This window comes from Centruroides vittatus, unplaced genomic scaffold (assembly GCF_030686945.1).
Source record: "Centruroides vittatus isolate TY-2023 unplaced genomic scaffold, ASM3068694v2 contig_350, whole genome shotgun sequence".
NCBI classification, from domain to species: domain Eukaryota; kingdom Metazoa; phylum Arthropoda; class Arachnida; order Scorpiones; family Buthidae; genus Centruroides; species Centruroides vittatus.
This window is the reverse complement of record NW_027122173.1, coordinates 1776654-1799260: the sequence shown is the minus strand read 5'-3', so window position 1 is coordinate 1799260 and position 22607 is coordinate 1776654. Positions and strand designations below refer to the sequence as shown.

The 22607-nt window shown below is 30.6% G+C and overlaps 1 protein-coding gene across 3 annotated transcripts in view; it reads left to right on the top strand.

Moving 5' to 3' along the window:
- The window catches only part of LOC136974557 (oxysterol-binding protein-related protein 2-like), a 116215-nt gene extending 94834 nt beyond the window's left edge, over positions 1-21381 (top strand). For all 3 annotated transcript variants that reach the window (XM_067269473.1, XM_067269474.1, XM_067269472.1), the window contains 4 exons: positions 6955-7068; positions 7821-7944; positions 19695-19785; positions 19902-21381. In XM_067269473.1, the coding sequence (XP_067125574.1) occupies positions 6955-7068; positions 7821-7944; positions 19695-19785; positions 19902-20007 (435 nt within the window). In that variant the 3' untranslated portion in view covers positions 20008-21381. The remainder of the gene's footprint in view (positions 1-6954; positions 7069-7820; positions 7945-19694; positions 19786-19901) is intronic.
- Positions 21382-22607: the final 1226 nt, after the last annotated feature.

Genomic DNA, 22607 nt, shown 5'->3' with positions numbered 1-22607 from the left:
AAATTACAGGATATTGTTGATACACTTGTTGACTATTTTTCCACATAATCATCATTCCGTTCAATGCATGTGGCGAGCCATGGCACAAGCTTCTTTATGCTCTCTTTGAAGAACTCTCCCGCCAGCTCCTTCCCCCACTTCAGAACCTCTTTTTGCACCTGCTCGTCGGTTGAAAATTTAATTCCACCCATGTGTGCCTTCATGGAGGTGAAAAGATGATGATCTGAAGGTGCCAAGTCAGGAATACGGGGGGGTGGTTCAAAATATCCCAACCAAATGAGTCCAAGAGCACTTTGGTGGCTAAGGCTGTGTGAGGATGGACATTGTCATGCAACAAGCACACTCCTCTCATCAGCATTCCTCTCCTTTTGTTTTGAATGCTCCTTTTGAGTTTTTTTAGGGTCTCACAATATTGTTGTGCATTGATGGGTCCCCCCCCCACGAGGTTGAAATTTGACAAAATGATGCCTTTTCAGTCTCAAAACACTGAGAACATGATTTTTTTAACCAAAATTGTGGTTTTGAATTTTTTGGCAGATGGGGAATTGGTGTGACATTACTGTGACGACTGTCTTTTTGATTCAGGCATGTAGTGGGCCACCATGTTTCATCTCCAGTCACAATTGAGCTCAGGAAATCCTCACCTTCCAATTCAAGTTGCTCAAGAAACTTGCGGGCACTATTGACCCGATTTTTCTTGAGCTGTCAGCTGTTTTGGGACCCATCTTGTGCACAGTTTCCGGTATCCCAGCATTTCTGTGAGTGTCTCGTATAAGAGAGTTCTGGAGAGTTGTGGAAACATTGCAGAAATTTCATCCACTGTCAATTGGCAGTCTTCATGAACAGTTTCCTCTATTTTTTTTGCACCAACTCATCAGTCAAAATGGAAGGTCTTCCACTTCTCTGTTTATCATGAACATTTGTTCTGCCTCCACTAAACTTCCTACACCACTTAAACACTCGTTCTGTTCATAACACCTTCACCATGAACTGTTTTGAATTCACAAAAAAATTTTGGTAGGTGTTATTCCTTCCACGAGTAGGAAGCAGATCACAGCACGTGGCTCACACTTGGCGGGATTTCTTACCGACATCTTTCACACAACTGGACACTACAACATGAGTTTATGTACTACCATGTTCCTGCGATGCTCGCTCCATCAGGAGATTTTTCTCTACCACTTAGTGTTGCCAACTCTCAAAAAACAAAAAACCACAGCCCGTTATGGTCACAGTACACTTACTTTCTGAACATGCCTCGTATAGAGATGGACACTAGTTAACTACTAATGTAATTACACTACCTAGTTAACTACTCTTCTAGGTAACTAAATATTTCGTCATGCTTCAAAGGGAGAATTTCATTTATATTAATAGTTTATGTACGGAACCATACAGTATATTGCCATTATAATACTGTTCCACACAATATTATACATATGGTAGTTGAACACTGTTTTATGCCTTTGTTTATGCTTTGCATTTGTGTCACTGATGTACAGTTATCAGAATTAGCTGTTGGAAACAACGTAGTATACTGTTCATTTTTACTGAATTATTCTTATTACTATAATTTTGTGCAGATAACCCCTAGGTTCCCACTACACACCCTTCAGCCACATATACCCTGTGGAAAATTGCTAAAATAGAAATAAAATTTTTTGCATAATCTTTTCCAAACTTTCAAAACAGCTGTTTAAAGCATGTCACTTATTGGTATGCAGTAACCAATTTTAATGTTTAAGATGGTACCTTCTAAAGAAGGTATTAAATCTTTTTCTTATCCCAAAAAGGACCCCATTCAATCCTTATGGGCCAATTACAAAAACAAAGGCTGACTAGCCCAAGTCCTAAGACTAAACTCATGGCTTAAATTGCTTTTTGCAAACAAGTACTGGTAGTAGCCACAGCTTAACAAAACTACAGCTTAATTGATGATGTCAGGATTAAAATTACTCTTACCTGCTACCTTGAAATTTTTAACCAATCAGCACTTTGATGTCAGAGAAAATGGCAGAAAATATGAACATGTGTGTTGTAAAGTTAGTGAAGAATTTTTTAGAATAGAAAACAATTTTAATAGACTTTATTAAGAAATACAGGAAAACAGGATAAATCCTAGCAAATCAGGAAAAAGGATATGACATAAATTTGATAAATGAGTAAAACATATAGCAGAAAATTCATAAAAGATTTTTCTCTTTCATTTCTTTCAAGAGCAGCTCAAAGTCTATGGCAATCAAAAGTTTTAAATAATTATCTCAAATTACCAATTGGTGGAGATAAACGACAATTATCAAACTGTATTTGAGCTTTAGAAAATAGAGATCACATCAATAAAAGACTAACATAGGACATATATTGATCTTCACTAGACTCTCTTCAGCCACTATTACATAAATATTGATACCTGCAGTATTTAACTTACTGTAATTATTAAATGTTACATGTATACTGTTAACTGTCTATACAGCTATCTGGTTACAAATTCTTCTATCTACCAACAGTTCACACAGACAGTTGGTAGATTCTCAATTCATTATTTTAAAAATTGGGAGATAGAACAATTGTATTTTCAAGGGATAACAGCTATAACATTATTTTCTTTTGAAAAAATTCAATAAAAATATGTTAAATGAACACAATGCTAAGAAAAAAATTTGTATATTTCTGAAATAACTCCTCTTAAAATAAATAATAAATATAAATAATTAGTTTGTTGCTCAAACACTATGTAGTGTAATAAATTCAAACACTTGGCATGCTTTCATCTTTATTTTAGTTCAGTTAATACGCATTTTAAATTACACATTTTGGGCATAACATGCCTTTCTTCAGCCAACTAAAAAATATAATAAAAATACACACAGTACATAAAAAAGGTAAAAAATACATATAAATGGTTATGCCTGAAATGTGTAATTTAAAACGCATATCAGCTGAACTAAAATAAAGATGAAAGAATGCCAAGTGTTCAAATTTATTACACTAAGTAGTGTTTAAGCAACAAAGAAGAGTTACAACATGGTTTTGGATTATCAAATAAATAATTAGGTTAAATTGATGAATAATACATTTATTATTTTGTAATTGTAAAAGCCTTACTGTCCTTAAATTCTAATATTATTGTTAATTGTCTGCTTGGACTCTACTTATTAATAGGACTTTATACTGGTGTTTAAAGATTGGCATAGTAATGAGAGTTAGTTCAGGAAAGAACAAAATTTCTTTATCATATCACCTGTAGTAATAATTTCTGTACACATACGTGTTTCGGGCTAGCATGCCCCTCATCATCAGTATTACTACCAAACACTAAAAAGTAACAATAACAAAACAAATAAGTTACTGTATAACTTAAAATTTCTTAGCAATAAAATACAATTTTAAAACTTACTGTAAATACATATTCCAATCCCGAGTATAACTGGATAATATTTCTTGTTTTACAATTAAACATTTCACTGTATAATTAAAATTAAATAAATAAAGTAAATAATAATTTACAGTCTTTATTTACTTTATTTATTTAATTTTAATTATACAGTGAAATGTTTAATTGTAAAACAAGAAATATCCAGTTATACTCGGGATTGGAATATGAATTTACAGTAAGTTTTAAAATTGTATTTTATTGCTAAGAAATTTTAAGTTATACAGTAACTTATTTGTTTTGTTATTGTTACTTTTTAGTGTTTGGTAGTAATACTGCTGATGAGGGGCATGCTAGCCCGAAACATGTATAATATGTGTACAGAAATTATTACTACAGGTGATATAGTTCAGGAAAGAACAAAATTTCTTTATTAACTCTCATTACTATGCCAATCTTTAAACACCAGTATAAAGTCCTATTAATAAGTAAAGTCCAAGTAGACAATTAACAATAACATTTATTATTTTGTTTAAATATATCTTATAAGATAGATTGAAATTGAAATCACATATTAACAAATTGTAAAACAGATACATATTGGCTATAAAAAATTTATTTGATGGATGAAAGTGCTAAGGCATATATTTAAGTATACATCAAACATTAAACTTCGATATTAATATATTATTGATGTGTTTATTAGTTTATGTTTTTATCTTTTTATACAGATGTCTGTATAAAAAGATAAAATAATGTCTTTGATGTCACTACAGATGTCTGTAGTGACATCAAAGTTTTAAAATTGTATTTTATTGCTAAGAAATTTTAAGTTATACAGTAACTTATTTGTTTTGTTATTGTTACTTTTTAGTGTTTGGTAGTAATACTGATGATGAGGGGCATGCTAGCCCGAAACACGTATGTGTACAGAAATTATTACTACAGGTGATATGATAAAGAAATTTTGTTCTTTCCTGAACTAACTCTCATTACTATGCCAATCTTTAAACACCAGTATAAAGTCCTATTAATAAGTAGAGTCCAAGCAGACAATTAACAATAATATTAGAATTTAAGGACAGTAAGGCTTTTACAATTACAAAATAATAAATGTATTATTCATCAAAATTGACTTTGATGTCACTACAGATGTCTGTAGTGACATCAAAGTCAATTTTATAATCTTTTAGTATTAAATTGTTGCTTAATAATAATCCAGAATTTGTTGTTCATTATGGTATTGTTTTTCCAAATTTATTATACATGGTGATTATGATTAAAGTGTAGTTGTTCAGAGTGCTCTGTAAGAGAAATTTAAACAGATTTCAGCCACATTTGATATATGTACTGACCTAAGTATGCAGTTTCAATTTCTGGGTAAAAAATTTTACTTCAAAATTCAACATAGCAAAATTTGTCTGTTTCCTTAATTTTCATTAGTAAATGTATTTACAGTAAGATGCATTTCAGGAGTTAAGAAACAAAATGCAATAATTTTATTTCAGTTACAGATGTGAAATGTCGAACTGATGATTACATAAAGGGCACAAAGCTGTAGCTTTTGTCTCCATGTTCTTAAAACTGCATTTGCTGCACATGTCACTTAATGGTGAAATGGATGTGTTGTAGCACATGGTAAAATTGTCTTTTACAACAGCTAGGTTGAGAATATTGCCTTGTAAACAAGAACTTTAAGTAGTCCTCAATCAAAAGTCACATGTGGCAGCTGTGATATTGGAAATGATTGGCTAATCACTCTCTCATGTAAAAAATATTGTTGTAGTAAGGCTTGCACATTTAGGCCAGTATGTGGGATGTACCATCTTGCATAAAGATTGTGATATTCAGACAATATCTCTGTTGCAATGCTGAAATGACAATTTTGAAACATCTCTCTGCATCTAGCAGCATTAACAGAACAGATGCAGAGTATTCTTGAAAAAATAACAGCTAAATGATAAAATTTGCTTAATCATTCATTACTTATTAAAATGAGCATCATGACTGTTTACCTATTTAAGAATTGTGAAGAATGTTTTGCAACTCCCCTTTTACACCCAAAATTTATTATGAAACATAAGAAATAAGTACATTAAGAGGACAGAAGAGGCAGATTTTGCCCTAGCAGCTGAATTTTGAAATAAAATTTTTTCCAAAAAATCAAAATTTTATAATTGGGACAGTGTGTACCAAATTTGGCTGAGACTCGCTGAATAGTTTTTTATATACAGGCTCTGACCATTTCTTTAATTATGATCACCTTGTAGATTGATGAAATGACAAAAAAGTTGTATATGTAAAATATTTTACAGTTACATTAATTTTAACAAACATTTTTAAATTAACATATATTTTTGGAAATCTTTTAAATTTAACATGATGATAAATATTTTTTTTTCATTGCATTATTATGCCATTAAAAAACAAAAAATGATAAATATAAATTATTAAAACTGATTAATTAGTAACCTTTAATTAATTAGTGAAACAATAATTGATATATCCTTTAATTTTTCAAAAGCATTCAACATTATATAAATACTTCAAGTTCAAAAGAAATAAATTTCTGTCATATATACAATTACAGTGGCAGATCCAAAAGTGACCAAGGGGGGATAATCCAAAAATTAAAAATATTTGAATAATTAACAAGTGTCTTTTATTAAAATGTACACAATTATTGCAGTATTATGGATGGTTTGATAAACCATATTTTCCATTGTACATTTTAAAGTATCAAACACTCCTAAAACCTTAATATAAGATCAGTGAAGAACTCTAATTAAATATGTTACCATATTTAATTAAGTTCTTCATTGGTCTTATATTAATGTTTTTGGAGGTTTGATTCATTTACAGCAGTGTTGTGAAAAAGTTTTTTGAACATTTTAAAGTTTAAACAAATAAATTTTTTTTTGCCATTGGCAATTTGTGACAAGGAAAAAAGCACATTAGACCTGAATGTTTTTGAATTCTTGTTTTCTTAAATAAAAATCTGCATTAGATGAGAATGAGAGCAATCGTTCGTTAATTTATTATAGTTGAGATATGAATACTTGAAATAAAGCTACTTTAAAACTCAAAGTCAAAATTAAAAGTTTAAAGTTTTGTTTTTAAAATTTAATACATTCATTCTTTTTACTTCTGATTTATTTTATTAATTTATTAATAAAATAAATCAAAATATTGAAATAATTTATTTAACTTGCTTTATAAGTTGTAGAAGGTAATTAAGTTCACTAAGTATTTTGGGTATTTGAGATCTGGTTAATATTTGAATTTGAGAAAAGTGATATTCACTCATCTCTATTAATGACCTATATCATCAATGATAAAATATCCTAATTTGATTCTTTATTTTAAAACTGTACATTTAAATTAACATTTAACAAAATTTTAACTTAGATGTGAATCATCATTTTGTTAACAGAAGAAATTGTAAAGACAATTTACGTGTTATAAACTCACTTAGATTTGAAAATATAAATTATTAATAATTAAATTCAACAGAAATTTGAATAGATACACTAAGCTAAAAATAAATTATTTTTGGCATATGATGAATTTTTGTATTTTAGGTTGAAAGTAATATAGACAATCAAGAAAAACAGGATGAAAATTATGTAATGGTTGATTTGAAAGACTCAAAATTATTATGGGAAGTTGAACCTAGACCAGAATATTCAATGGAAGTAAGTTATTTTGTAAATTTGATATTTGAAAATTATTAGGTAAGGAAATTAAGAAATTATTATTATTCTGCATTTTGATTCCAATTAATATTTAAATTTTAAATATTTATAAAAATATTGCTTACGTCATAATGAATGCTAAATTTATTATTTTATAATTTTCATCTTAAACTATATTTTTTTTAAATTATCTTTTAAAATTATTGCATTTGTTAATTTGAAACAATCAAATTCATACATAATATTACACTAGAATTTATATATGACATAATTACATATATTTATTTGCTATCAAGAACATATTTCATTCTATTTTTGATGTAGTGTTTCATTAGCATTTTTTTGTTCCAATGATTATAAAATTTAATGATCTTTATCTTTGAAGATTGATTTAAAAAGAATATTTTAATTAAAGTTCATGTAAGATGTCAGCTATGTTAATGTAATTTTAGTTGTATATCAATGATGTAGTATGAATAGTAATCTCATATGATTTAATTTTCTGTTTCATCAGTAAACTTCTGGTAAGACAAAGTTTTTAAAATATTTTCTTTTAAGTTACAAATAATACACAATGATTAATCAACCTTCATACATGATAGCTGATTAGAGCTTGGATGATTGTATAATCTTAAAATAAGTTTTTAAAGTTGTATGTATATTAATGTAATTTATTATATTATTCTTTTATTATATATATATATATGAGACTTCACAGTTTTTAAAAACATGAATTTTTATATTTATTATAGTATTATAATTTCACTTTGTTCGCAATGGCATTAAATGAACTATATGATTCCATGAAAAGTTTTCTTCCACCAACTGACAGTCGTTTACGTCCAGATATACAGTTATTAGAGAATGGTAATGTGGGTAAGTTAATAAAAAAATTTTTCAAAAATTTTACTACTATAAAAGTAAATTGGATGCAAGTATTTTTTTAATTGACCTCTTTGTTTAATGTTAAAAATACAATATTTGTTATTTGACATATTATGTTTTTTATAAATCTAATATCTTGGCTGAATAATCATAATTTTCAATAACACAATATTTAAGTTTCAAGGTCCATACTTAAGAAAAACAATCTCACTCCAGAGTTTGTTAAAATCAAACTTTATTAAAATAGGAATGTCAGTATTGGACTTTCTAATGAACAAAACAAGAAAGGTATTACAACTACAAAGAATATTACAAAACTCAAATGTTACAATTTCAACTCACTAATTACAATAGTAAAAATCAATTACTAGCGAAAATACAAATTACAATTATTAAAAATTTCAAAACACTTGATCTGATTAGGGAAGAACCTAGCAAAAGAAAACCTTAATCAGTATCAATGATTAAAAATTCATCAATTACATACTAAACATCAGAAGTGAAGAATAGTTCCTTGTGACAGTTTGACAATGTACAAATTGACCTTTAACTACACAATCATATATCAACAATTATACAAAATGACTTTGGCTGCTTAACAATGACAAAGGGAACAATTTTCCAATAGCCAAGGAAATCAGTTATGACAAATACACATGAAGAAATCACACAACTTAGTCTTGGTCCATTGTTATTTGCTGTTCTTGGCAAAGAAGAAAGACAGTGGGAGAAGAAATGTTTTCTTGAATATAGCTACTACAATCATAAAGTCTTCTTACTGGTAAAAAATAAAAATAAACCTATTGACCAAGCCTCTGAAGGAGCTCTGCTTTCATTTTGCTCTAAATCTATATTTTTCACCATGTCCTTAACTTTCCTCTCTTGTATCTGGGGCAAGAATAATACTCAACTGTTCTCTGCTTGCCTTCTCATCTGAATGTCCTGTTTCTTTATTCTTGTACTAGGGGTGGGCCCCTTGGACACCCAGCATCAGATATTTGTTGTTTGCTTCCAGCAAAAGAAATATGAGCAGAAAAATACACTAAGCTTTGTTATAATTACAATTGTTCATTAAAAAATAAGTTTTAGACAAATTCATTATGAATTTTATTCCTAGTCATTGTTTCAAAACTGCAATAATCAGAAGACAATAAGATAAAGCAAACAAAGGAAAGAGAGAGAGAGATATTCCTGTGGGTCGTCACCACAGGGGCAGTAAGTATTCTCTATATCTTTGTGTATGATAATGTAGCATATACTTGCTGCAATAGCCAGTAGTTTTGAAATTATGGTCATCTGAAAATCCAGGTTTTTTTTATGGCAGAGGATTAACTTGCATTAAAATTTCTTGGTTTTCTAAGTGCATATTATAAGTTGACATACATATAAAGAAAACAGTCTCGCTTTGTTATGGAAATTGTTTTGCATACAATTTACATACTGTAAATACTGTTTACAGCTATTCAACATTGAAATGATTATTTTAACAAGGTTTCAAACTCATTTAGTAATGTATATATTATGGACAAAGTGATTAATCAGGCATTATGAATAATGACCAAAAAGGCCACACAGTGTGATAAATATTGATTCATTTATCAAATTGACCGGTCATTATGAATATTGCTACCATCTAGTCGGGCAAAGTGATGATAATACGTTGAGGAGTATCATCTGACATACGCTGGCCAATCAGCACTCAGTTGCGTGTGTGTATCGTGTTTAGTACCGAATTTTAAATTTGATTAAAATAAACTCCACTTATTTCATTTAGAAATATTTATTTTTTGTGAATTATTTCAAAGTACTATTAACTGATATTCTTCCAGTAAGTTAGAAGTAACTTCCATTTTTGACTCTCGCTTTTTCTATCATTAACAAATATGCAGATTTTGTAAAAATGTAATTGTTTTCACTTTTTTCTGCTATTAACTCGTTTAATCAGTTGTTCATGTCATTTAATGATTCCTCCATGATCATTACTTTTGTCAAAGAAAAAAGATTAACTACTGGTCACATAAATTTAAAATTTGGCACTAAATGCAATACGCATGCGCAACTAAGATGTAAGTTCTGATTGGCTAGCGTATATCAGATGATCACTCCTCAACGTATTATTATCACTTTGCCCGACAAGGTGGTAGCAGTATTCATAATGACTGGTCAATTTGATAAATTATTGAAATTTATTACAATGCCCGATTTTGTTGGTCATTATTCATAATGCCCGTATTAATCACTTTGTCCATAACATATATACTTTTTTGGAGATAGTCATTGGGGTTGATGAATTTTGGTTGCCTACACCTGAGCAAACTGACCTTTTAATAGCATGACTATTAGTTGCCTGACCTAATAAGATGCATAATGGAATAAATCGGCAAACAAGTGACCTATTTTAACAAAATTCCTACTGCAGGAAAACTTGACAAACATTGCTTCTGGATTTTAGGCTGTGGACTTGAAGACAGAGGTAGTGGAAAGCTCAAAGTGCTTGTTGTCTGACATTTTCATTTTTTATTAAACTCTGGACCTCTTCCAAACTAAATTTGTTAGCTTGTAATATCAAATGTCAACATCAGCCAAACTGTATAGACTGTTAGCAGTCTATTGTGCATTTTGTCTTTATCAAGCTAGTCAAGATCTCAGTTAAATTGAACTTCTTATTGGAGTGTAGAATCATTGAATCTAAAGCTGTGGTCACATCTTGTGATTTCTGCAACTGCAACGACTGTTCTTGTTAACTAGTAAACCCCTTTCAAAAACCAGCACGACTGCAGCTGCAACTAGAAAAATAATGTTTGTTCTACTTGTGTCGATTGCAAACATGCATCCAATCAGCAAATGCCTTTGTGCTACATCATACAGTAAAAACATTGAAAATAGTTCATCATGGCAGAAAGTAAGAGGATTGATATTTTTACAGAATTGAGATTGATTGAGCTTATTCAGGCTCACAAATATTTGTGGGATTTTAATTCTTCGTTTTATCGAAGATTGTACTTTTTCATGTATTCTTGCCAACTCTAACAAAATAATCGCCTTTTTTTCTTTTATTCATTGCAGAAAAGGAACTACTTGCCATTTTAATAAGAAAAGTGGCTAAAATTCCGTAAATACTCTGAAATAGAATGTAAACTATTGTTAAACTTACAAAAGTAGTCAAAAACAAGCTACTGTAATTTCATTGGTTTATTATGAAGTCTTACGTTTCCAAGTTGCAACGCCAATAAACAATGTGACCATGACAAGCCATGTGCAACTCACGCTTGTTGCAGTTGCAGTTGGCTGCGGGACTGGAAATCACTAGGTGTGACCACTGTTTAAGTTAATACCATGTATACAGATTAACCTACCAGCTGAGAGTGAATTATTGACCAGACTGCTTTCCTTAACAAGTCTATATATTTTGTTAAAGCTACCAAGTACCAGCTATTAAAATAAGTAATTGAGATTGAGAACTAATTACACTAGAGACCATAACACAATATATACACCTAATACATATGTTGCTAAGTTACAGGAGAAAGGGGCCCATAGGCTAAAACTTAATCATCAAAAAATTGAAATGGATACTGAAGTTATATATTATTAAACCTGCCTGAATGGAGGTGAGCACATTCCATGTTTGTCATGACATTATATACCACCTAAAGTGCAACAAACTAAAAACAAGTCCAGTATATGTACTGATACCACATAATGAACTGAACTTCACAACTGTCACTCCTGAGGTTAAAAAGGAATGGACCATATTACAACAGAATACTTTAGATGGAAAACTATTGTTGAGTACAACAAAAAGAATCAGACATAACAAGGTCCAGAATAATATCCAGTTCACAAGGAAATGGTTGAATAGTAATAAATGCATACTAACCAGAATGGATAAAAGGTAATCAGTAATATTGAAAAATGAACATACAGTAATGCATTACAAGAATATATCAAATGGAATGCAAGGAAGTAACTGAGAACATCATAATATCTACATCCAGATCTGTCAATAATCAAACTTGGCCCCTAACAGTGTTACTGTCTCATAAGAAAATATGTATACCAACACCAGCCTTTCCACAATTATTTGCATTTGATAAAATGCACAAATAAAAGCTTTTCAGACTAGTCATAAAAAAAAGCATATGCCCACCTTAATGGACAAAACAATGCAAACCTTAGTTATGCCATCTTACAACTTTTCTACAATGAACTCAATAACACCGATTTGAAGAAATCTTGTTTAAGTTTAATGGCAGATGAAATTATCACTATTCTAGACTATGTGAAAGCATATACCCATCTATTAAACTGAATATGTGCATGGATGCTGTCATAGACTTTGTGCATTACATCTTGAAGCCCATAAATACCAATCTGAAATCACAGAAATGATGGATTTTTCTATGCCATTCTTCATTCCTTTGCATTTTCCTATGCCTCTGCATTTGAAGGGTGTTTTTACACAGAATAGAGTGGTACTCATGGGAAACCCAGTATTGGGACCTCTGTAAATTACTTGAAAGAAAATTGGAAAATAACATCTTACCAAACTTCATAAATGAATTTATATTATTTAAAAGGTATATAGACAACATACTAATCATCTGAAGGAATGATGACCACATTAATAGATTTTGTAGTTATAAACTCTGTCAGTGACAACTTATACAAGACCGTCTTACAGTGCTGAACATAGTGACAAACAATCAAAAAGTGATTAAAAGTTAGTGGAAAAAAGTTGCTTTTGCACAAGGACAGTTGATCAAACAAATGTTTGGGGAGTGGCATCCCTATAGCCTGAGCCATTGGTTGCATCCCAAGACACTTGACACTGACATAAATGGTGGACAATGACATAGGTTTATGGTGTTTTATATCTTGGACTTTGATGACCAACCTATCAGAACACCCTCTGCTTGGGCCTAGCAATAGGCTGGTAAGTGCTTCAAATGTTTGAGCCTACATGCATGTTAGCCACGTGCAGTGACCCGTAAAGGAGAAAGGGGGAATCTGGAGGATGAGGTCACGGCTCACAGGGATGATCAAAATGGGGGTTGTGCCTAATAGCCTCTTTGGCCCCTGCTTCCCTGTAGACGGATGGCCATGCCTAACCCAGGCTGGTCATAAAGGACATCTGCTCTCGTATCATCTTGCTATGTTGTCAGCTGGGTGAGCATTGGACAGAGTGGTTTAGAGCAGGGGTGGGCAACCTTTTTCTATGTAAGGGCTGCATTTTAAGACTTTTGAACTGATGCGGGCCGCATACAACAGAAAGAGAAAAAAAAAATGTTGGTAAATCAGAATTATTTATTCATATATAATTATAAATTAGCATAGGTATACTTAATTTAGCTTCTGAAACTGATGTAAATGTAATATATTGGAAATATTTGGTTAAATATTCGTCACTGCTAGTTTTAAATTAGTTTTGATGTGTCTGTTAGCCGGTTTCTTGTTTTAATTTTTACTAAATTCATTGCGGGAAAAACTATTCACATACATAAGTTGTAAAAATAACATTTGAATTTTTGCTGCATACTTCCTTAAGCTGGAAAATTGATATATTTATTCACATTTTATGCATTGTAGGCTGCAGGTTGCCCATCCCTGGTTTAGAGGAAGGACCCCTGGATTTTGGGAGTTGGAGGGCATCCTCTACCCAATGTCATTCTGTTACTAGACTATACTTGTTTCAGAGCCCTGGGTGGAAAAGCCAGTGTGTTAAGGACTTGCAGTGAACCCCACTCCCCTTTCGGGGTCAGAGTAGGACCGGAGATATTAAAGCAAGCAAAGTGTAATCAATTAAATATGGAAACTGAAATTATGCAACACCTCCCAAACTCTCAGTTCAGAAAGAGAGGACATGGGGAAGACCATAATCTTCACTCAAAATCAGTAGTCCCAGAGCAACCTGAACACATTAGGCCTCAATACCTGATCATCCATCCATTCACAGAAGGTAGAAAATAAACTATTTGAGTTATCTCCCGTTTTGATTTATAGGACTCTCAACCAAATAGCTTGACCATTAAAAATGGTACAAAAATGCCGATCAGGAAATCTATTCATGAAGACTGAAAACAGCCAACATAATAAAAAGCTCCAGGCAAAGACTGATTTTGCAAGAATACCAGTCACAGGAAAAAAAAATTAAAACATAAAAATTCTTAGTCTGCACCTGCCCTTATAATTGGATGCATTTTTTGTGTATTTTATTACATTATTTATATCGTTATTGTTTTAGTTCATTTTATATATTTTGTTTTATTATTTTATTTATTTGTTTGTTAATTTATCTAATATTTGTTTTAAATTTAAATGTAAAAATGTTTGGACGTTCTGTCGTTTAAACGTTAAGTTTTTAAAAATACATTTTAATTTCAGTTACACCTGAAGATGTCCTTTCATATTAGGTTGAAAACATTAGTGTTTTGATTAAGCATATCTCAGAAAGAAAGGTGTATTGATGGTTTAGTAATTTTTAAACATGAGATGGTGACTTAACTTTCTCATGTTTAAAAATATTTCTAATTACAGGTACTCCTCACTTTACGACCTATCTGCTTAATAACCACTCGCACTTACGACCAATCGAGTTTCAATCTACAATTTGGGGAATCCCCTTTCTCAGCTCTAGAGTCAATCAGTGGCAATTGGTGACATGCGAACTGAACATACTATATACTTTTTTAGTCAGTTTGATGTAATTCAAACAATTGCGGGCCTTGCCAATGCACTTAATTTAGATGTTGAAGTGGAAGACATTGCTGAATTAGTGGATTATGCCGATGGTGAGCTAATAAATGAGGATTTAATAAAGTTAAAAGCGATGCAGCATTTGGAAGAGGAAAGAAGTGAAAAAGAAATTCAAGGTACATGGGTTAGCTGGTGTGTTCTCCAAAATTAATGCAGCTATGTTGGAATTTGAGGCTATGGATCTAAATACTGAACGTTTTAGTAAGGTTGAACATTTGAAGTGCTATAGAGAAATTTATCAAGAAAAAAAGATTATTATAATGCAAACCACAATTATGAGTTTCTTTTCGACTGTTATATCTAAGACGTCCACCCTTGAAGGTACAACTTCTATTTCACTGTTGTCATCTCCCTTACCTGGACCCTGTACAGCTCCAGATAACCAAATAAACAAATGATAATATGTACATATGCATGTCTTTTATGAATAAATTTGAAGTTTGTTGCATAATTTTTATAATTTTACAATTATCCTATATTCCCAGTGCAAGCTCCTCGCTTATTGACAAATTCGCTTAACGACGTAGTCGTCAGAACGGAACTCGGTTGTAAAGTGAGGAGTACCTGTATTAAATTTAACATGAGTTGATGAGTTGATGACTTAATGCTTATCTTTAGCCAAATTATTTAATTTCTTATTAATTAATCAGCCTTAATGTAGCCTGATAAGTATGTGCTGTTTGTTTTGAATATTGCTGACTAAGGCTTTTTTTTTTTTTTTTTTTTTTTTACAATTGGGAACAATGGGTTGTATTTTTGTCACTTATCTCTTGTCTCTTAAGGAAGAGACAAATGATGTCGGAACGAGACAAAACTCATCTTCCGGAGATGCAGAGTACAAAATTATAGATTGTGGTAAGGAAAGCACAAGATTTAAATAAAGCACACAGTTTTGACAAAGATATGTATTTCTTTTATAATGTTTTTAATGTTGTGGATAATGTTGTCTCTTAAATAGAAATTGTGATAAACTAATTTAGTTAGAAAAAGTGTACAAATTGAATTAAAGAGAAATTAGATGATCATTACAAAAAATCTTTAAAAAAAAGATTCCTTAAAGATAATACATACAAATGTGTTTTTATTCCAATCCAGTCCTTTCAAACGCACATTTGAGGAATTACAGGCCTTGGAGTCGCTCACTTTTCTCACTTGTACTCACTTTTCTGAAGTATCCTCACTTTTCTCACTTTTCAGGTCATTTTCTCACTTTTCTCACTTTTTTGGTCATTTTCACATGCTTAATTAAGATGTGGGACAAACCAAAAATAATTTTAAAGCCAAACGAATTGCCGAATTATCAGACTATCGGAATAGAATTTTTTAGAAGAAAATACGCGGCCCTGAGCAGACTCAAAATTGCATCTGCCCGCTCAGTGTCGTTAGGTTACAGGAAACAAAAATTTATTTAACGTATTTAAAAAAATCTTTTATGCACTTAAAAATTCCCTCTCATTACAAATTCAGAAGCCAGTGTTGAGTAAAGTTATGTACTCATGCCATATTTTCATTATTCGCCAAAATCTACCTTATCCGAATTGCATTTCCTTCTACAGAGTTTAAAAATAAGTATTCTAAGCATCCCTGCGGTTTTGGCTGTTTTCTAATAAAATCACTAAAGTCCTTTTGCAGGGGAAAACACATTACGCAGAGGGATTAATCTCTCAAGCTGACAACACTGCTGCCGCTTTTAAATTCAAAATATATAATTATTAAAATTAACACGAGATAGTAGCGTAACCTCCTACCACTAAAAAAGATTTCGTTTCTGACCATTTAGTTATCCTGGTTATAGCCCAATAATTTGGCAGATTATTTGGTTTTAATTAACAATCGGGTTATGGAGTTGTTGTTTACAAAAATATTTTTTTACTTGATTTATCTTTAAATAATTTCATAAACTTGAGTTTAATAAAATTACTTTAATGATTTCATAGCATATTGTTAATGTTAAATCACATCTACATCTTCCCATAAATGTATGTTTAAATTGACTACAAGTATAATTATTCCATATAGTAAGTGTTATTTTCATAAAATGTGTGATTACTTTGCTTGTGAAATATCCATTTTTTAATCTTCTCTTATGCCGATTATAATTGTGCATTAATTGAGAGACTAAAAAAGTAAACGAAAATGTAAATTCATATTTACATATAAAATTTACCAAATAAATTAAAATATTTGAAGTGTTGTGAAAAGTACAACACGTAATTGCTTGTGAGAAAGATTTTCACACGCTTCCCAAAGGTTAACAACTTTGCAACGATGTTTGTTTTTAGTCATCTGCAGGAACAAGTTCATTTTTATTTATGAAATCATTAATAAAATATTATTTTACTTATATTATTTGGAGTACTGTATATTTATTTCAGATTTATTATTTTATTTTGAAATCAATATTTACACATCTCGAAGCATTAAAAAATAAACAGTTTCTGATAATGATAAATATCCGAGAATAGCCAAATTAGTGAAATTAGCATCGAAAATCCCGTTCCCATGAAAGAGAGAATCAATTTTATGCCGGGCACTTTCTCCTGATAGAGCATCAGTGTTGGAAAGAATGCTTAATTCACTTTTGATTGTTAAAGAGGGACTGAACATGTATGACAAAAGCCCATATCTTGTACCTATTACAAAGGACGACTGAAATTAGCTTCCTCGGTGCATAGAAATTATCAAGAACGATTGGAAAATGAAAAGAAGTTAAAAGAATAAGAGAAACGGAAAAAAGAGCACAGAAATGTTTTGAAGAACAACAAAAGAAAGTTGTTCGTAACATGAAGATTATGGAACTGCAACTGAGTTTAAACCAGAAAAATGTAGAAGAAAATGAAATACATGCGACAGTCCAAGTTAGAAGCAGCAAACAAAAAAAGAAACTGGAGAAGGCTATTAACAGCAAGAACATGAATGAAGTACAAGCAGCACGTGTGATGCTTATTAGTGTTAAGTGTTCAAAAGCAAGAGGAAGCGAAAAAGAAGGAAGCTGATAACATGCAGAATAATCTTAATAAAAGAACATCATCTTTCATGACTGATTATTTACAGAAGCCAAAGACTTTTCAAGTATTCATGGTTTACTTGAAATACAGAAGCCACTGGTTATCGGGAGACAGAAAAAAAAACGCGATATAACCGAGTAATAAAAATTCTGGGCTTTTACTGAACAGATTATACATGCTATGGAATCGCTATTCTTTCATCAGCAAGTGTTTCTGATATAAAATAAGCTTAGTTTTTCAATCCTGAATTTTATTCGTAGGTTATATCGAATTAATTGACGTTTACATAAACATCGAAACCATGAACGCCCATTTAGCATTATTGTTTCTTTAACAATGACAATGAAAGACAAATACTGTCGATATAAAAACAAAACATCAATTGCGATTTTATTATACAGTACTATATAAATCGCTTATTAGAAATTCGTGTAGTTTATATTTTTCAATAAAAATTATAAATGCTGTAATTGAAAATTTAAAAAAATAAATATTGAATATATAATAGAACATCAAAACTTATAAAATTAGAGTAAAAATTCTCTAAAAAGCAAAATAAAGTTACTACTGTATAAAAATTTTAAAGTTTTCGTTCAGAATTAAAGAGATCTTTTCTTTACACATTATGCGGTGAATTCGAAATTTCACACCTTTGTGTGAATTGACGCAATACCGTTAATTCACATAAAGGTATGAAATTTCGAATTCACAGAAACTTGTAAATGAGGAGGCTGTACTTAAAACTAATAAATAAACAACTTTTATATCAAAAGGAAACAAATGACAACCGATCTATCCACCTGTTCTGCATATTTAGCTCTTTCTCGTATTTCGTTACAAATAGAAATTCAGTGGCAATTGGTAATTTTAAATTAATTGACTCAAATGCTTTTAAAATTTGGGGGACCGAAAAAACGCGATATAACGAGTGGCTACTATATTACAGTATATACAGAAATTTTTAAAATGTGTTTAACCATAACAGAATAAAAAGAAAATAACAATTTTTACCACTATTTTGCTGAGTTTTCCTTCTGTGTTTTCACTTTGTTTTGTCACTATTGCATTCACTTTTTTCTGTATTTCAACTCACTTTTCTCACTTTTTCAAAGGGGAAATAGTGCTCCTAGGCCTGGAATTAACAATTTCATAGTGGAGTCAACTTTTCTTTATAGGTTGCTTGTCTGCCTCTAAATGTAAAACAGTTAAAATATCTCTCTAGTGGTGGCATTTCATATAAATTTAAAAATATATTTGAAATAAAAATATATGGCCAGGACGAATTAATCGTTACAAAAAATCTTTAAAAAAAGATGTATGCATTTAAAAGGACTGGATTGGAATAAGGACACATTTGTAGATGGAGTCAATGGGCCCCAAGTAAAATGTAATGTGGCCACTTTAAAAGATTTAAAGCATTATCTCTATCTTGGGAAAGTGTATTTTGAGATAATGTTTTCTAATACAATTGTATAGTGCAACTAGCATCAAGTCATTCATATTGCATATAATGAAATTGAGATTACAGACGAAAGAACAATTGAAAGATGACTATCTGCTTGTCTCTGGAAGATGAGAGACTCTTCAAGAGAAAAGTTGTCCAGAATTGCATTTCAGGAGAAGAGGTGATCTCTTGAGATATAAACAAATGATTAACCAATCAGTGACCAGCTTGTGACATAGATACTGTTTCTTGAAGACAAGAGACAATGACCAGAAAATGGCACCAGGTTTTTTTGTTGTTGTTAAGTGTATATTAAAAATATACATTAATGTATATTTTTAATATACACTTATTAATATACACTTTTTAATATACATAAATAATTAATATATACACTTATTAATATATACACTTTTTAATATACATAAATAATTACTTAATGTAGTAATATTAAAAATATTACTACATTAAGTAATTATTTTGTTGGCATAGATATCTATAATATTAATAAAACAATTATTTTCTGTCTTTAGATGAAGCAGCATTCGAAAAACATCGTCTGGAAGAAAAACAGAGAGAAGCTAGAAAATTGCGGAAAAAAAATAATGAAATATGGAAGCCTCGGTACTTATTTTTATTTAATTTAATAAATAAAAAAATTATTATATTGTAATCAAATAATTAAAAATACATTAGAGTAACTTTTTCAGAGTATATTTATATTTAATTTTGATTTTCAGATGGTTTAAAAAAGGACCTAATCCGCACATTCCTAATAAAGATTGCTGGTTATTTGATAAACATTATTGGGACCGAAATTATTCCTCTTGTCCAGATATATTCTGATGCAATTATTTTTAATTAAATTAAATATATATATATATATATATATATATATATATATTTAGTTGTAATATACACACAAATTTAAATTTTGTACAATTATTTATATTTTGTAAAAGTAAATTAAATGAAATATAAGAAAATTTATTAAATTGATATGAAGAAATATTTTGATAATATTTCAAAAAATTTACGAAACAGCTTTAAGTTAAGGGTCAGTAGGTTCATTTTATTTCACAATATATAATTTTCATTTTTTTTTAATTATACAATGTAATATAATGAAAACATGCATTAAAACTTGATTACTAGTTGAAGAGATTGAAAATATATACAGAAAATTTATTACACCTGACAATTGATTCAATAATTTCAAGTAGAAAAATTCTGAATTATTTGTAATATATCAGAAAAACATTAGCTAATGCATTAAGGATATTACGGATTATGTCTAATTATGTAAATTATGTAAAAACTTGGTTTCTTGAAATACCAAATTGACAGCAGTTTGTGTACAGTACAAATTGAATAGTAATAAATAAAACTGAATAACAAATAGCACATCAGAAATATTTGAAATAAACATTTTAATTTTGAACTGTAAATAATTTTGGAAAACTTGAATAAATTATTTTTAAGAATTTTTGTTATGCAAATGATTATATAAAGTATACAGTACATTCCAATTAAATACGATAGATTGATAATTATTGTATGGTAATTTATTTTCTAACTATTCTATTTTCTTAAGATTTGGATAGTTTTTTGATTAAATAATAATAATAATCTGTGATTTTGTGATTATTATTAAGTGATTTTGATAAATTTTTTTATTAATAGATCATATGAGATGAGTTGCTTTTTTCTGATTATTATACTGGTTAAAAATAATTACAAAATGAGGAGTTTTGTATATTTCTCTGCTTATTAAAATCTACCTTGTGAATAAACACATTTATTGTAAGTAATACTTGCATTTATGGAGCCTACTGACCTTTTTTTATTGTTCTTTTAGAGAAAATGAAAAAAATTCACAAAAATTAAGAAACTTTCTATCATTTTTTAATACTTTGTTAGATTATACAAAAGTTTAATATACTCAAAATTATTTTTAATGTTTTGCAGACAAATGGTACCTATAAGTTTACACACATTATCCTGTATATTATTGAAATTTTGAAATTTTTTTTAATGATCTGTATTTTGATACACTTCCTGGGAAATGATGTTTCCAGTAAATAACTTAATTGGACTAAATTGGACTCGTTTATGAAATGAGAATTTTTAATTATATTATTATCATAATTTAACAGAATAACCATAATTTATGTAATATAATGTATCAGAATGATTTAATAAAATTACTAAACAGCTGTATACAGTACTCTGCTTATTGTAATCATAGATAATGCTAATTTTGATATCAAGTCTTAGAAAGTTACAGTAAAAGTTGAAATGCATTATAAAAACTTGATGTATTGTAACCAGAGTTCAATTATTGTCAGCATCTTTGGTTAAATAGCAAAAAAGAGCCTTTCATTTTCAACAAGTGGCTGATAATGTGCAATTGTTATGTCTTAACCAGTGCTTTAAACATAAATTATGTGAGGCCGAGACCTTACCCCCTTGTCGAGAAACTGGCTGTCAAGTTAGAGCCGTTAAATTGGTGACTTATTTCGTAAACAGGACCGGTGTGGCCGAGGAACATGGTGAGATGATTTAATTGTCACATTCCCAAACTAATTGACAGATTCCTGATCGTACATCGTGAGAATGGGGTAAGTTTGGACTTACAGAGAGTTCAAAGTGGGACCTGCTGACATTCCTGTGGGGGGAGGTGGCGACCTGAACAGCTGCATCTTCTCTGGAACAGAAAAATACACGTTAGAGTAAAATTTACGGGTTCATCATCCAGGGAAGGGCTTGACCCAACTCTGGAGGGGAACAGCCCGGATGGGGGATGTTCGGCGGCCCGAATCGCGTCCCTAGCAACAGACCAGGAACCAATAGAATTACCGGGGACCATCGTTCAGACCAACCAAAACCTTGGGATTTCGGGGAAAAATGTTATAAAAGCCCGAGGTCCCAAGAACACGGGGAGATTGTGAAGTGGTGATCAAGAATGTCAGTCCAGGAGACCTGAACTAGGAATATAAGAAAGGACATCAATATCCAAAACTTAAGACGGACTACCCTGTGATGACTCTTCCATCCCTCCAACTTCCAAGACAGCGCCAGAGACGAACCTTCTTCAGATCATTATCCAGGATCACCACAGACGAGAACCCTCTTTGGACCCCTGGCATCGGATTGTCGGAGGCAAACTTTCTCCACATGGAACTTTTAAATCTGGGAAACAACCTTACTTCACTTTGTGGATTGTATAACTCATTGTAAGCATGTTTTTCCATATGAATAAATGTAGGAATTTGTAAATACGGTCTCTGTGTGAGTCATCTTTGCATCTAGCAAACCACTACCCCCATACAAAAAAAAGGTATCATCCTGACAGATCACGGGCAAAGCAAGGGTCGTAACCCTTTCACCTAAGGTCGACCCCTAAGTGAGTAATGTCAGTCAACTCTCAGTTATTATATTATGAA